Raw genomic sequence first — 17,500 nt, forward strand, 5'->3', positions numbered from 1 at the left:
GAGAGAGAGAGAGAGAGAGAGAGAGAAAGAGCTCTAGACAAAGGAATAAAGGCCCAACAAGGCAGGAGTACACCTGGAAGGATTAATCAGTCATGACAGCCCAAATCATGAACCTAATGTAGCGGATTCAAGTGTACTATTGCATTTGGATGATGGGAATGAAACGCTCAGAGAATGAAGTCAGACACCCAATCGACTCACACAATTAATGTTCATTTGCCACTGACCAAATCCATTCATAGCACATTGTTTTATTAAACTAGCGTTCGTCGACCAGTGGAGCCTATCAAAACTCTCCAAGATTTCCCCTCAGCATAGCAGCAATGTACAGGGGATAAAGTGGGCCCTGGTTAGATCATTTCTCATGCGGAGCTTTGAAGAGAGGCTCTGGTTTGATCTTTGGAGGCGTTGTTAAGTATTACATGGAGTGCTAATACAGTCAGATTGTGTGGAGTGCTCTCTCTCTCTCTCTCTCTCTCTCTCTCTCTCTCTTATTTCCCTTTGATTGCTTTTTCTCACTCTCTCACTCCCTCAATCTGTCTCTCTCAAGGCTTTTTTAATCCTGGGTGTGTTTTACCACAGAATTATTGTGCCATTATTGTGGCATGCCTGTTCTTTTTAGACTGAATCTGTGGTGGACCGTGAGGGCCTGCAAGTCAAGTCAAGTCAAGTCAAGTTTATTTATATAGCACATTTCATACACAGAGGTCATTCAATGTGCTTTACATAAACAAAACCAAACAATAATAACAAATAAAAGCATAGAAGGGCAATATAGTCAAAGAATAGTTAAAAGGTAAAGATCATAATAAAAAGAAAACATAAAACAAGGTAAAATCATTTAAAAATAAAGAATAATTAGTAAGCAAAAACAAAGGCAAAAGTAGTAAAAAAAAGTAATAAAAGACAAAGTAGAATAATTATCAAGGCAGATTCAGAATTTGTAACTCGGCACAGTTAGCAGAAAGCATCTGAGAACAGTTTGGTCTTAAGTCTAGATTTAAAACTGGCTACAGTTGGGGCCTTTTTAATGTCATCCGAAAGTTGGTTCCACAGCTGAGCCGCATAGCAGCTAAAAGCTGCTTCACCATGTTTAGTTCTAACTGTAGGTTTTACTAGCAGGCTTTTCACCTGGGACCTGAGAGGACGAGAAGGTGTGTACTGCTGAAGCATGTCTGACAAGTATTTAGGTCCTGCTCCATTTACTGATTTATAAACAAGCAATAGTGCTTTAGTGCAGGCCTAACTATTTGCATACTAATGAAAAATCATGGATGGATGTGACATTCTGAGAGTCTGGTCACTCACGATTGGGAAACCTTTCAATCGCGACGGGTGTAGACTTTGCGCTGACTTTGAAATCATTGGTCCAGCCTAACCAGTCACATTGAGCAGGGATTCCATTACTTTGCTTAAACTTTACAAACTGGCAGTAAACAGCATTGGCAGTTAGGAAACAATGTATGCAGGCCTACCTTTGCTGTAAATAAATGTACACATTCTTCGGACTGCAATTTTTGATGTTTGCAGGCGTAGCTACTATTGTTTATCACTTTCAGACACTTTATCAGCCACTTTCGATTTCAAAACTATATTATCATCCCCTCTTGTCGCTAATTGGGCAGATAATCTGCCGACTGATGGAAACATTAGTGAACTATGGTGTTCCAGACTAGTATCTCCCTGAAAGGAGTAAGATAGGTGGGCGTGGCCAGGCTAGCTTTCTGACACCTCTTTTCAGGGCCTAATGACGTCTCTTCTTCTCACAATTATTCTGGAATCTCTGAATAAAAACGGACTCTGTTTGTTTGTTGTCTTTCTTTGTTGCCCTGCGGATTTCTCTGATGTCTCCCCCTCTGTCTTTACCATACCCCCCCCCCCCCCCCCATGCTTCACTGCCCTCTCCCCTCTGGTTATGAAAGTTTGGCAGATTTGGAACACTCTGTTCAGTCATGGTTTGTGCAATATGTTCAGATAGTGTAGCTCTATGGCTGTGTATGTAGGCCTGTGTGTGTGTGTGTGTGTGTGTGTGTGTGTGTGTGTGTGTGTGTGTGTGTGTGTGTGTGTATGTGTACAAAGTACACGCCTGTGTGTCAGGTTGGACAGCAGTGTCAGCTTGTCCTTGAAGGCTCTTGCCAAACTGTCTCCTAGGGTATGTGCGTGCATTTGTGTGTGTGCCTGTTTGTGTGTGTGTGTGCCTGTTTGTGTGTGTGTGTGTGTGTGTGTGTGTGTGTGTGTGTGTGTGTGTGTGTGTGCTTGCGAGAAGCAATGCCTCTGTGGCAGTGCTCCACCAAAATATGAACTGAAACCAGAAAGTGTCACTCGTGTGTATCTGTCAGAGCTGCCAGAGCCGGCGTCATTCATGGGTTTGGACGCAAGAACAAGCTGCACCTCAATCCTGCTGACATCCTCTTTTTTTCTTTTTTCCTCTCTCTTTATCTCTCTGTATGTTTGTGCGTGTGTGTATGTGTATTTGTGTGCCATTGCACATGAATGCACTTCTGCATTTGAATATGTGTGTGTGTGTGTGTGTGTGTGTGTGTGTGTGTAGGCCTGTCGGTATCAATGCAGCTGCTGCACGGCGATATGGAGCAGCTAAGACGAGAGTACATGGTGCTGTTCACCCGCGGCGTGTCCGTCACCAAGAAGCTCGGCTTCTCCGACATCATCATGCCAGGTGAGGTGCCAACGTGCAAACATGCCGTTATCACGTCAGCATGAGCCCGAACCCATCCCAGGGACACGGCACGACTCTAATCATCTCTGCACAGTGCAGATGGCAAAGTCACCAGCTATCAAACCAATGCTGTAGCCTAAACTATTTTGCACTTCAGAATTATAACCATGCACACACAGGTGGAATAGTTATGGTGATATTGCAATAAGTTCACAACCACAAAACATGTATGATACATTTCACAGTTCAGAAATGGTCAAAAATGTGTGTACATTTCAGCACTCCATGAAATTATGCAGAAGTGGTCACCTGTGTTATTCAGCTAGTTCATTTAAGTAAGATATTGGTCATTGTAATGGCCATCTAGCCTATGGCCTACTTGGTCTTCCTTTTTCAGGACATACCCATATCTGGGAACGTATGATGTAAATGTTTGCATATGGCTTATGTCAGGCTTTATATCAAGAGAAAAAAAATATTTGTGTCTCATTATTTGATTTTCGGCATATTTTTGCATTAATGTCACTAGGAAGCATCCAATAGAAATATATTCATTTATCTGTGTAAGTGGGATTGGCTGGAACCTGACAATATAAGAACCATGATAGTGGGATAATCTCTGGCTGAGTAATTTACAAAAATGTATGTACTGACAACTAGTTTACATTAGAATACATTATAATTTCGCTCCAATGAGACTATGTGTTGCAATTTCAAAACCGGATTACTCAGGAACCGCTTATTGCATGAGGCATGCTTTATATCCTCGTATTCGGTACAGTTTGCTGTTTATTGTGATAACCCCATAACCCCAGGGCTCCCTTGTAAAAAAGATTTGAATATCTCAATGGGACATCACTTGGTAAAATAAAAGATAAATAAAAATAAAATAAAATTACAAGTGGTTGAACAGGTAGATCTATAGATAAACTCATCTTTCAGGCATTTGACCGAGTTGACACTTCAGCGCGAGAAATCGGGGGTGTGGCGTGTGAGTGTGTGAAACTAATCAAACGTGTGTGTCTCACGGCCAATGCGTGAGGGTTGGCAGCCCTGTGACTACCACCACCATCTGTCCCAGTTTAAGTGTCACATTAACCAAACACTGACCATCAAACTAAGTCTAAGTCTATGTCTGCTTTATTGTCAATTTCTTCACATGCCAAGACATACAAAGAGATCGAAATTATGTTTCTCACTATCCCACGGTGAAGACAAGACATATTTTACCAATTAAGTCCACAGACAAACATAACATTCAAGTAAACAATAAAAAGTAAATAAGAAGGCACATACAGTACAATGAAGAAATAAGAGCAGCAAAACTGGGTTAAAATTGTGCAATTGTGCATAGACAGTCAATATACAGTAATAGTGCAAAGTCAGGCCAATAAATGGTTGAGGTAGTTCTGTTTGACCTAAGTGAGCAAGTGGCATAGTGGTGCAAGTTATGTAAGAGCAGCAGAAGTGTGTTGTGTTTTCAGGACAACAGGACAACAACAACAAGTTACAAAGTGTGCAAAGTGTGCAAGTGTACAAGTGGAGTAGTGCAAGTGGAGTAGTGCAAGGCAGCCATTTGGGTCCAAAGTCCAGGATGTTATGTAGCTGAGGGTGGAGGGGGAGAGGGGGGAGAGAGTTCAGCATCCTAACAGCCTGGTGTATGAAGCTGTTGGTGAGTCTGGTGGTTCGGGAGCGCAGGCTTCTGTACCTCTTCCCAGAGGGCAGTAGAACAAACAAATTGTGAGCGGGGTGACTTGCATCACTCACAATTGTGGTCGCCTTGCTAAAGGGAGAGCAGATAGCTAACAAACGTTCAGAAAAAGTCCTGTTGGTAAATTTGAGGAAAAGTCTTTATATGCTGGGCTATAAAGGGGCTATTTCACACAATTTAAGGGTGCTGAATTCAAATATTTTGTTTACCAAGCTCAATTTTGAGTTTTATGCTTGCTAATTAGCATAATTAGCATAATTCACATACTTTTTGGTTTTGCCATCAGATATCATAGGAATTGCAAAAAATAAGGCAAAGAAGCAAATGAAAATAAGCTACAACTAAAATATAAATTGAAATAATAGCTAAAATTCAGTATGACGTTTAGAAACAAAATAGATGCCTTGATAATAAATGTATAGAATAGTAGGTGACTGCTCATTTTTCTGTAGAAAGTACTTTGTCACTAACTATTATGAATAGTTGTCAGTCTTTACAGAGGATTTACACTGTATTTTTTTTTTACTGTAAAGGCGACTGTGCTTGCCTAGTTAAAACATCTCACTGGTGCTCTTTCCTATCATTAAAATTCCAGACATGCAGAAAAATGGAAGAGTGTGCATGTTTAAGGAGTGCTGAAGAGTGCTATGGAGATTGCATTATTTGCAAAAAATGTATGGTTATGGTTATGGGATTTTGCAGACACCTTTGTCCAAAGCGACACACAAATACAAAAACAACATAATATTTAAAATATAACAGGGAACAGATTAGAATGTTGGTCAAACTATAATAAGGAGGATAGCAATAATAAACAACAATGTCAATTCAATCAATAGCCTAATAAAATAAGCAATGAAAATTAGGGGAAAAGCAATAATAAACAATAATGTCCATTCAATCAATAATATAAAAAACAATGACATGGTAAGACTATATTAAGGAGAATATCAATAATAAACAATAATGTCAAATTAATCAACAGCCTAATGGAAATAAAACAATATTATACAAACCATAACGCATAAGAAGCACTTAAAGAACTAAGTGCATGTTGGACAGGAATGTCTTTAGACCCCTCTTAAACAACCCAAAACTACCACAGGAACGGAGAGAACAGGGCAACTCATTCCAACAACATGGAACCACTGAGGAAAAGATTCTTTGATTAGACCTAGTGTTTATGACTGGTCGACATAACAGACGCTCATCAGAAGACCACAGTGGGCGGTTGGGGATGTATGCCTTGATTATTGAATTAAAATAACTAGGAGCAGATCTAGTCAGTGTCCTATAGGCCAAAGTGAGAGATTTAAATTTAATTCTGGCTACTATAGGGAGCCAATGGAGAGTAACTAGGAGAGGAGTTACATGTGTCCTCTTCGGCTGATTGAAGATCAGGCGTGCTCCAGCATTCCAAATCAGCTGTAATGATCTTATTACACAAGCGGGTAAGCCAACTAATAGTGAATTACAATAGTCCAGCTTGGAGATGACCATGGTTTAAACAAGAAGTTGTGTGGAATCTTGTGTCAGATAAGGTCTGATCTTCCTAATGTTGTAACGCATAAACTGACATGATTTTGCAACAGAAGCTACATGCTCAGAGAAGTTAAGTCGGTCATCAATTACAACGCCCAAGTTACGTGCCAATCTAGTTGGGGTCAGTGAAATTGAGTCAAGCTGGATGTTAATCTGTTGGTGAATAGCTGTTTTAGCTGGAAACACCAAAACAATTTAGACAAGATATCCTTTATAGTGCAACAAAAAGAAACATTCTCCAGTGCATCATTACTGCATCATTACTGCATATTATGATGCTGAAAGGGAAGTGGACATAGGACAAATCCTTAGCTATGAACTGATTAATGTCCCTGTACTGTAGCTATTGCAGATAGCAATGGTTATTTGTGAAGTGGAAATAAGTCTATCCTCACTCAAGTGCTGTCTAGCAATGTGGAATGTCCAGTAGTGATCACTGCAAAAACTGCTCATTCAACACTGGTAATAGATGCTCAAGATCTAGTTATGTCTTTAGGACACCCATCTGACTGCAGCACATTTAAGAAGTATGCAGGAAAGTTTGTAAGAAACTTTTGTATTGTTATTTGGTATTTAGACCTAATGAAATAGACCTAATGTAGGAATGCACACAGATATTGCAACAGATAATGGTGTAGGCCTATCTGATTAAGACCTGAGTGGTTGAAACGTACTTATTAAATTACACTGGGAGCAAAGAAGACTATCTTCACTTTTTTCCCTTTGCAACTGTCAAAGAAATCCCATAAACACGGGAAGGCCTAGGGTATCAGATGGCCTAAAGATTAGGCTCTTCTGCATAGCATTAAGTGATTTGCATGCAGTAATTTGAACACTGACCTTGATCTAGCCTAATTTGGCTATTTAAAGGTAATTTATTGCCAAAACACCACACAATATAAATGAGCTATAACAAACAATAAAGGACTTAATCACACACAAACTACTATTTTACTGACTACAAAAATAATAATTCTGTAGGAAGTTTAGAAGTTTAAAACCCAGAATTGACCAAAAGTGCACCAAATTCAACACAAATGACTACACTTGGAAGAGGCCTGCGTCCTTTCTTTTCCAGATATTTTAGGATTTGGATATCGTTTCAGTATCGAGTATCAAGATATTTATGGCAGGTATTGTATCGATTGTATTGTATAATTTTGGTATCGTGACAACAGTATGCCAGAGCCACTCTGTTTTCTACATGTCGAGGATCGGAGGCTCTACCACCAACAAGTGATGCTGCTCAATGGCATAGAAGAGCTCATTATCAAGCTTTAGTATGGAGGCAAACACACATACCAAATCCAGTGTTACTAGAAGTAAAATGTTTTTTACTTGTCGGTTGTTGCTGACGGTAGATGCAGTTCTGCATTAGGCTTATTCCCGCTATCTAAGTTCATATGTACTAGGATATATTCTGTTGAAGGTTATCTATGGAACTTGTTATTGTGATGAAATGCATAAAACACCACATGAGTGACTCACTATGTTAGCAATAAAAATATGGTTTATTACATGTTAACTGTAATCATGTTCCTATTAAATACATTAATAAACTTTAGTATGGTTTCTTTAATGCTCAAACATGTATTTAGTGTATTTAGAGAACACTTTTATGTGGTTTTAGTGATTACTTCTGAATTCAACCCAATTTAGGGAAAAATAAACAAAGAAAATCGCTATTTAATGTTAAAATGCTGATTATGTGGCTTAGAACTCAGAATTGAGCTTGGTAAACAAAATATTCAGAATCAGCACCCTCAAATTAGGTAAGAAGGGTGGTTTACCAACTTTTCCTCAAATTTGCCGTCAGAAGTTCTCTTCTGTGAAGCTGCTCTCCCTCTATGCGGGTGAGGTGGGTGGTGTAAATGTCTTTCAGGGAGGGGAGTGAAGCACTTCCAGCTGTGTTCACTATGCGCTGCAGGGCTTTCCTGTTGTATTCAGTGGAGCTTCCGCCCCACACAGCGATACAGCTGGAGAGGATGCTCTCAATGGAGCCTCGCTAGAATGTGGTCATGATGGCTGGTGGAGCACTTGCTCGCCTCAGTTTCCACAGGAAGTAGAGGCGGCGCTGAGCTTTCTTCGCCAGTAATGGTCCAGGAGAGGTCTTCACTGATGTGCACCCCCAGGAATTTGGTGCTGCTCACTCTCTCCACCACAGCACCGTCGATGGTCAGTGGCAGGTGTTGGGTGTGACCTCTCCAGAAGTCAACAACAATCTCCTTGGTCTTGCTGACGTTCAGCAGGAGGTTGTTGTCCCTGCACCACGTGGTCAGAAGGTACTCGTCGCCCTTGGTGATGAGACCCACCAGAGTTGTGTCGTCAGCAAATTTCACTATGTGATTTTTGCTGTACTGTAGGTTGCAGTGCAGTGCCCCCGTGCTCAGTGTGATGCTGCTTGAGATATTGTTGCCAACACGTACTACTTGAGGCCTCGGACAGAGGAAGTCCAGTAGCCAGTTGCAGAGGTAGGTACTGAGTCCCAGTTTGTCAAGTTTGCAGATGAGTTGTTGTGGTATTATGGTGTTGAATGCAGAACTGAAGTCTATAAACAGCAATCTCACATATGAGTCTCCAGGTGTTTCCAGGTGGGTGAGGGCTGGGTGGAGGGCAGAGCAGATTGCATCCTCTGTGGACCGTTTGGCTCGGTATGCAAACTGGAAGGGGTCCAGGGTGGGGGGGAGAATGGATTTGATATGTGACATGAGAAGTCGCTCAAAGCACTTCATGATGATGGGTGTCAGTGCCACAGGGCGGTAGTCATTAAAGCAGGATGGAGCAGTTTTCTTCGCCACAGGTATGATGGTGGCAGCTTTGAAACATGATGGGATGATAGCTTGCTTCAGGGAAGTGTTAAAGATGTCTGTGAAGACATCCTTAAGCTCCTCAGCGCAGTCCTTCAGCGCACGACCTGGGATGTTGTCTGGGCCTGTTGCCTTACGGGTGTTGATAGCAGCAAGTGTCCTCTTCACGCTGTCGGCAGAGAGGCACAGGGGCTGCTCGTGTAGAGGGGGAGGGGTCTTCTGTGGGCAAGTGCTGTTTTGTGCTTCAAAGCGAGCAAAGAAGCAGTTCAGATTGTTGAGCAGAGGGATGTTACTCTCACAGCTCTGTGACGCGGGCTTGTAGTCCGTGAGGGCCTCAATGCCCTGCCATAGGCTTTGTGCGTTCCTGCTGTCTTTTGAAGTGGGTGGTTATCTTGTGAGTGTATTCCTTTTTTGCTTCCTTGATGCCACGGGACAGGTTGGCTCTCGCTGTTCTCATGCCAGCTTCATCCCCAGCTCTGTAGGCTTTGTCTCTGGCCCTCAGCAGCCTGAGGACATCCCCTGTCAGCCATGGCTTCCAGTTAGCCCGAGTTGATGTCTTTTGTGTGGGTCACATCACCGATGCACTTGGTGATGTAAGAGAAAACCAACGCACTAATCAAGATGTGACTTTCACACCAGCTATCTCAAACCAAAATTAAACACCAACAAATCAACCACTATCATCACCACCACCATGGTAACCATCACCCCCACAACTAGCCTGGCGAGCCAGACCCACATTAAAATGTAGGGTCTGGGCACTCACCGTTCGCAGTGCTCAGTCCGAGGGGCGGGATAATCAGTTGTCTTTCAAATTCCCTCTGCACGCAATAGGACGCAATAGGATATTTGTTTTCAAGTATCAGGGAATTCAAGCCAAACCGTTGCAACTCTGCCATCAATCATTATGTTAAGTCCACCAAACGACTCTATACACGATTTCAATGCCCTGATTAAGTTTCGATTTCTGGAGCTCACAAGCCAACGGAGAGTTGCTAGACTAGCCCTGGCAGCAAATGTAATTTGCTGCCGCTAGGGGCGCGTCTAGATTTCTAGGCTACCCCACAACCATAATCACTCCCATCGCTGTCACCATCACCACTGCCTTCAGTTCTCTCATCATCGCTAACCGAAAGTATTACTCTCACTATGATGGCACAACGCAAATAGTAAATTCCTCTCACATCCTCATTATAAATGAAGTCTGGCCACATCACTCTCGCACACACACCCCGCCACACCACTTCCCCGGAATCAGACGACTGAACAGAGCTGAACCGTGACACCTGCCAACGCACAACTGGCCTTATCAGTGCAATCAGCAACCTTCCTACACAGGTTGCTGTGCTAACCCCGGGTGTCACTCTCTCTTCCTCTTACAGCGATCACCACACACACACACACACACACACACACACACACACACACACACACACACACACACACACACACACACACAACCTAGTCTCTGGAGGTCTCAGTTGGCCAGTTAGGCGGTCTGTCAGTCAATGAGTGAGTGACTTGGAGAAGACTGGGGGCCGTCTCAGGGGGATGTAAAGCCCTGTGACCTTTATGAAATGAGAAATGATCTGTGAAAGAAGTGGGCATGAATGGCGCGTTGGATGCATGGCTAGCGTGGGGTCTCCCCATTCATTTCTGCTTTCTGTTTAATCCATTATTTAATGGTGCGTGGATGTGAGTGTGTGTGTGTGTGTCTGATTGTGTGATTCAAAGACTGTGCCCTTTCTTTCAGAGGGGATGCTTCAGGGGATGTTTTTTTCAGTCTGTCGCTCCTCCTTCTCTTTTCTTTGTGTGTGTGGGTGTGGGTGTGTGTGTGTGTGAGAGAGAGAGATTTAGTCATACTGTTTGTATCCTCCATAAAAAGCACATCCACCCTACACTCATCATCCCTCCATCAGTCCCCCCCCTCCTTCCTTCTCCTGCTGCCGCCCCCCTGGCATACACACACGCAACAATTAGCTCTAACAATTTGAAATTGCGCTCAGAGCATCCACTCATTCCCTACATAGTGCACTATATAGCAAACAACAACAATACAGTTGTTCACGATATAGTTATATAGTCCAACAACAGTTATTCATGATATAGTTATATAGTCCAACAACACAGTTATTCACAATATAGTTATATAGTCCAACAACACAGTTATTCACGATATAGTTATATAGTCCAACAACACAGTTATTCACGATATAGTTATATAGTCCAACAACACAGTTATTCACAATGTAGTTATATAGTCCAACAACACAGTTATTCACTATGTAAGGGATAACGGCCGCCGAGGTGTCATGTTATACGGAATTAATGGACGAGGGCGAGGGGCAAAAAACTCCCCGACGCGCAGCGGCGGCCCGAGTCCATTAATTCCGTATAACTGGACACACCTCGAAGGCCGTTATACCGCTTATCACCCGGTTGCCTCTGTAAAGCAAAGGAAACATAGCCTAGAAATCTAGACGCACCCTAGCGGCAGCAAATTACATTTGCTGCCAGGGCTAGTCTAGCAACTCTCCGTTGGCTTGTGAGCTCAAAAAATTAAACTTCTATCAGGCCAATCAAATCGTGTATAGAGTCGTTAGGCGGGCTTAACGTAATGATTGATGGCAGAGTTGCAACGGTTTGGCTTGAATTCCCTGCTACTTGGTGGGAAACGCATGGGACTCATAGCCTGTCCTATTGCGTGCAGAGGGAATTTGAAAGACAACCGATTATCCCGCCCCTCGGACTGAGCACTGCGAACGGTGACCATTTTAATGTGGGTCTGGCTCATCAGGCTAAAGGAAACACGCAGTTCCGTTTAAAAAGAAGCTCCCTAGTTCAGCTTGTTGTACAGCTTCCTTTGGCCCTATAGCAGTGATAGCATGGACGGTTAGCTTGTTTACAGTTGATTCCGTTGTTGCGAAGCCTGCCTCCAGGCTCAACCGTCGTCCTACTATCGTTGTTATAGTTACCATTCATAAGCATTGATATGGAACGGCGATTATTTTTTTTACCAGATCTACTTCATAGGTGTCCCGTTATTCAGAATTAAAAGCCACCCCGCCAGCCAATCAGAAAAGAGTATTTCTTCTCTCCGGGTGATAAATAGTTATATAGTACAACAATAGTTATTCACTATATAGTGATGCTATGAGTGCAGGGCCTGATCCTGTGGTAGCAGACCTCAGATGGAATGCAGTGGCACTTCCTCTGCCGTGCGGCTGGGTGGCAGACTTAGAGGGGGTGGGGGATGGTTGTGCGTCCGGAAGAGGCGACTGGTGGCCCCTGGCCAGCACAGGTGGCCCCGGTCGCCTCAGCAGTGTGCTGCTTCTTCAAAACTCCCTGGCTATTTCTGTCCCCACGGTGACGCCACATGCACTGCACTGCCTCGGCTCTGCTGGACTGCTTCCACCACCCCCACCCTCTCTCTCTCTCTCTCTCTCTCTCTCTCTCTCTCTATCCTTCCTCCCTCCCCTATAGCACAACGAGGTGTAGTGCAGCATAATAGCATAATATAGCTCTGATCCACCTCTAGCTCAGGCCTCGAGAAAAGCGGGCTGTTTAAGAGTGTTCTGTTCTGCTCTCTCTCTCTCTTTCTCTCTCTCTCACTCACTCTACTCACTATACACACACACACACACACACACACACACACACATACACACACACACACACATGACTCACACACACACTCACAGGCATACAGTGCACATGGGTTCTGAGACAGACTTATGACTTATGCAATCCCAAACACACATATGCACATACATATATTCACACATATAGAAATGCATTTGCATCCTCTCTGAGCTCAAAAAGTGCAATAAAATGTGAATTTGCACTTCTTTACATCAAATAACTGAACTGGTGCAGTCAGTCAAGAGCAACAAATAGGGATGAGTATAGGGATGAGAGATGCCTCTTTAAAGTGAGGCAAAATGAAGATAAGTAGAAGAAAAGTGTGTGTGTGTGTGACTGTGTGTGTGTGTGTGTGTGTGTGTGTGTGTGTGAGAGAGAGAGAGAGAGAGCTCGTAACTGCTGAGGCAAAGCCGTTTGTCTCCAGTTTAAAAGGGAGTATGTTATGTTACACCCACACCATTGGAAAGGTGTGATAACAAAAAACAGTCCTGTCTTCCTGTGTGTGTGTGTGTGTGTGTGTGTGTGTGTGTGTGTGTGTGTTTGGGTGTGGGATGGTGGGTATATCTTTGTCTTTGTGTGTGTGTGTGTGTGTGTGTGTATGTGTGGGTATGGGTGTGTGGGTGTGGGTATGTCTGTGTGTGAGAGGTTCTGCATACTGATGCTGATGAGTGTGTGAAGTGAATGCTTACCCACTGTGGATGTTTGTCACAGGAAACACCTGCCCTCCATGCAAAACTGAGCTGTCTGTGCGTGTGTGTGCATGCGTGCGTGTGTGCGTGCGTGTGTGTGTTTATGTCACTGGGGCATGACTATGCCGTTCTGCAAGACTTCTCCAATGCTAAAAGAAAAATCTCCCATATACACAGACATCCGATATACTGACAAAAATACAAACAAGCAGACAGACTGACAGACAAACTAAATGTCTCTCTCTCACGTGTTTACACATAGACACTCAGTAAGGTTATATTCTCCATTCTAGCGGTTGAATTTGGCGATGTTCAGTAATATTTTTGCATACTGAACTTGAATCTTAACAGATGTACATTATACAAAGCATAAGGGGATTGTACATTCCCATCTGGTCCTTACTGGTCCTACAAGTCATTAGGTTGCAGAATTATATTTGAGAAATGAATAGAGGAGAAACAGTGAAGATCTCCAGAAGTCTGGCTTCTGGTATGGGTTTTATTGATGCTTTTGATGGTTCTTGTCAGCCGTCTGCTGCTGTGTCTTCCCCTCTGAAACCTCCTCCTGGGGACGGAGCCTTTGTGGTTCTGTGTGGCACTCCAGAAACAGGCCTCCCACTCGGCCTCCTCCTTCCTGTCTCCAGCCTCTGGCCTCAACGCTGTCTCTTTCTCTTCCTTTTCATTCGTCCTTCTGAAGCTAAACAAATTGGAGGAGTGTTTCATTAAAGTTAACTGCTGAACCATTTTGATGTTTTAAATGTGAGCTCTCTTTTTACATAGCCCACTTATTGCTCAAGTCGGTTCTAGTGATACAAGGCTACTTTTTACACCCAATGTGAGCAGATGTATTCTACTCACTCAGAGTCGAGTCCACTTTAAACAGGAGACTGTCGAGCATGGCTTTTACATCATATTCTCATTCATATCTTTCTGATTTTTCCAACTCTTTATCCAAGAACGTGTCCAAATCACCCAGAATATTTAGGACATCTTCAGGGATCTAAAATTGGCATAGTGAATTCCTTTTTGTAAACTTTGTTGTCCAGTCCAGTTTTGCCTTGCCCAACATGATTTAGCTGATTTATTAGGAACCTTTGTAGTTCCATTTTGGTCTTCTTTTTGTTTTTGTTTTTAGTTTCATCCACGTCCTCATCAGTGTTAACTCTCAAAGCCTCCAGTTCATTCAGAGCAGACAGGACATGTTCGGGGATATCCATGGGCTTAGTAAACCCGTCCTCGTATGCCCTGTTGTCCAGACCAGTTTTGCCGGGCTCGACCCGCTTTAGCTCCTTTATTAGGAGCTTTTGTAATTTCTTTTTGGTCTTTTTGTTTTTCTTTTTAGTCTCATCCACGTCCTCATCAATGTTAACTCCCAAAGCCTCCAGTTCTCTTTTTAGTTCCACCAGTCCGTATTTTTTGATGCGTCTCCTAATTGTTTTGCCTTCATCCTGCCGTGCTGCCAGGCAGCAAACTAAGAACCAGCAGAACCACATTAAAATTAGATCGCCAGAAATCACAGTTCGAACATCAAATTATCACAAAATCTGAAACCAGCCAACTTCTACACAAACTCAAGCAAAAGCAAACAAAATTTCTAGTTTACCCTGTGCTGTGTTCTGTGGCATCATGATGTTGCCTAGACACCTTTGTGATCCTTATGGAATGGTTTAATACAAGACTATTGTTACCAGTTAAATGCATTATTCAATGGAATCTTTGGAATCATTGTCTCTCTTGACTCTTTTGATGATGTAGTTATCATCATATCCATAATTATTTACTAGACTGGTTTATTTATTTAGAATCTTTCATACAAAGTGCTCCTTTGTATGAAAGATTCTTAACACCCACATACACACGTATCAGGCTGCAGAAACCATGTTAAGGGAGACAAACACAAGAAAACCAACAAGTAATGGCGTCTGTAAAAAAATAAATGTGGCAACAATCCAGGCAATGATTTACATATTTCATAATGTACCACTGTAAAGGTTCAGTTCTTATTTTCAGTTACACACTCAGCTCAAATTTAGATATCTGACATCTAAAAAGGTGTTCTGAAAATATCTCTGCCTTATAGATTACTGTATATAGGTTATACTTCCTGCTTGAAGTAGGTATTGTAATGTCGTAATGACTCACATAGAGGCTACGTAACATACACAGCATGGCTGTTTGCCTAGCTTCCTGTAGCTCTTCCTGTTCAATGGAAACATGCCTAAGTCTGTAATTACCCCATAAATGCATGCACCCACACACACACACACACACACACACACACACACACACACACACACACACACACACACACACAATGACAAAACAGGTGTAATTTTTTTTTTTCAGCAGCCAGAGGGATATAGAAGGAGACACAATTAAAGAGGGGGAGAATGACCAAAAAGTGTGTGTGTGTGTGTATGTGTGTGTTTATTTGTGTGCGTGTGAGAGAGAGAGAGAGAGAGAGAGAGAGAGAGAGAATGTAGAATTCTGTTCAAGGTGAAAGGATGAAGCACAGTTTTGTTAATGCCATATAACAATTACTGTGTGTGTGTGTGTGTGTGGTTTCCTCCATGAAGGTGAGATGCGGAATGACCTCTATGTTACTTTGGAGAGGGGCGAGTTTGAGAAGGGCGGCAAGAGTGTTGCCCGGAACGTTGAGATCACCGTCTACGCCCTCGACATCGATGGACAGATTCTCAAGGTGACCATCTCTCTCCTATCTTTCTTTTCTCTATTGAACATTGACACACTGTAGTCAAATGTTGTATGTCTGAATGGAGTGATGTCTTATGAACTTATGAATGTAATGAAATAAATGCAAAGATTTAGTGCAGTGCATGAGAGCAAGAAGTGTAATAAATGTGTCTATGTATATAGACATTCAATGTATGACTATAGTAGCCTGGAAAATCCAGACCCTGATAATCTAGAAAGATTAAAGGTCTGGCAAAGAACAATGTAATGGTCCAACTCGAGGGGCGGCAACAAGCATGCATTTAAAAATCTCACTGCACGCAATCGGATAACACTACGACCAATGTGTACTGTCCTCCAACGTTGCAGCGCTGTCTTCATCAGTTTAGCTGGTTCCCCGGGATGTTGGGGTAAAAGTAACGTGCATCATTGGTCTTTGCCAGAGTGTCTCGCAAAGACAATTCCATTGTGCTATCGCGAGAACTCTGGATATCCGGGGTATGACTATAGTGCAATATTGAGCACGAATGCAGTGAAACTTTGAATGTTGAGATGAAAAGATTGGATGTAGACCCCTTTATCAGAGGTGTGTCCAAACTCCCAAACATAGATAAACATTTCCGAACTTATCGCAAAGTTATTTTTGATTTGACTTTTGTTGAACACTCCCCAACAGAGGAGATAGTTCACCATGGACATGCAGGGTTGCTGGACAAAAGGTTTGACTGTTGAAATGGAATGTTTGCACAAAGTCGTTTATATCTAACATTTCATAGATAATGAAGCAAAATGCAAAATGTTCATCTCCGTTCAAAGCATTTGAATGCACCTCTGGCCCAGACAGTCAGAATGCCATGTGACTCGTAGATGCGCGTGGTTAAGGTCTGTGGTGGGATAAGAATGGACAGATGGGTGGCCACAAGCGTGACAAAGTCTGCATGCGTCTGATGAAAATGTGACCCGTCCGTGTGTGGTGGTAATCGCTTCTAGACCGCTGCAGCTAAAATACACTTCTTCTTTGCAGTCGTATAGTTTGCTTGCAAACAGCTCGTGGATCTGTGAGATCACAGGGGGAGAGGCAAGGGAGGGGAGAGTATCTTGAATAGTCATTGTAGGAAGTGTGTGTTATGTTTATGTTTTCTCTCAGTGATTGTGTGTGTGTGTGTGTGTGTGTGTGTGTGTGTGTGTGTGTGTGTGTGTGTGGGTGGTGTGTGGTGTGTGTGTGTGTGTGTGTGTGTGTGTGTGTGTGTGTGTGTGTGTGTGTGTGTCCGTCTGTGTGTCCCTCTCCCAGGGTCAGGTGGCCGCGGGTGCTGGGGAGGCCGGTGGGGACGAGTACCACTCATTTGTGCTCTACCACAACAACAGCCCACGCTGGAGCGAGCAGATCAAGCTGCCCATCCCCGTCGACATGTTCAGGGGCTCACACGTGCGCTTCGAGTTCAGACACTGCTCCAGTAAGACCTAATTAATACATATGGCACACACGCACACGCACACGCACACGCACACACACACTGACATTGACAGTGTGCATACTGACACACTTACAGTTTGTCACTCAGCCATGTACAGTCACCTAGAGGAAGGGCCTAAGTCACGTGTACATGAACTTACTTACACACACACATACTTTCAGTACATACTGACACACTTTTGAACATTTGCTCACTCATGCATACTCACATACAGGCAAGCTCAGACTCTCTCTCTATCTATCTTTCTGACACACACACACACA

At 43.0% G+C, this 17,500-nt stretch overlaps 1 protein-coding gene across 1 annotated transcript in view; it reads left to right on the top strand.

Annotated features, from left to right (window-relative positions):
- dock4b (dedicator of cytokinesis 4b) overlaps positions 1–17,500 on the top strand; it is a 129,927-nt gene that overhangs the window by 56,341 nt on the left and 56,086 nt on the right. The window contains 3 exon segments of the mRNA XM_042077856.1: positions 2,552–2,677; positions 15,645–15,769; positions 17,054–17,216. Coding sequence (XP_041933790.1) covers positions 2,552–2,677; positions 15,645–15,769; positions 17,054–17,216 — 414 coding nt within the window.

This window comes from Alosa sapidissima, chromosome 22 (genome assembly GCF_018492685.1).
Source record: "Alosa sapidissima isolate fAloSap1 chromosome 22, fAloSap1.pri, whole genome shotgun sequence".
Taxonomy (NCBI): Eukaryota; Metazoa; Chordata; class Actinopteri; order Clupeiformes; family Clupeidae; genus Alosa; species Alosa sapidissima.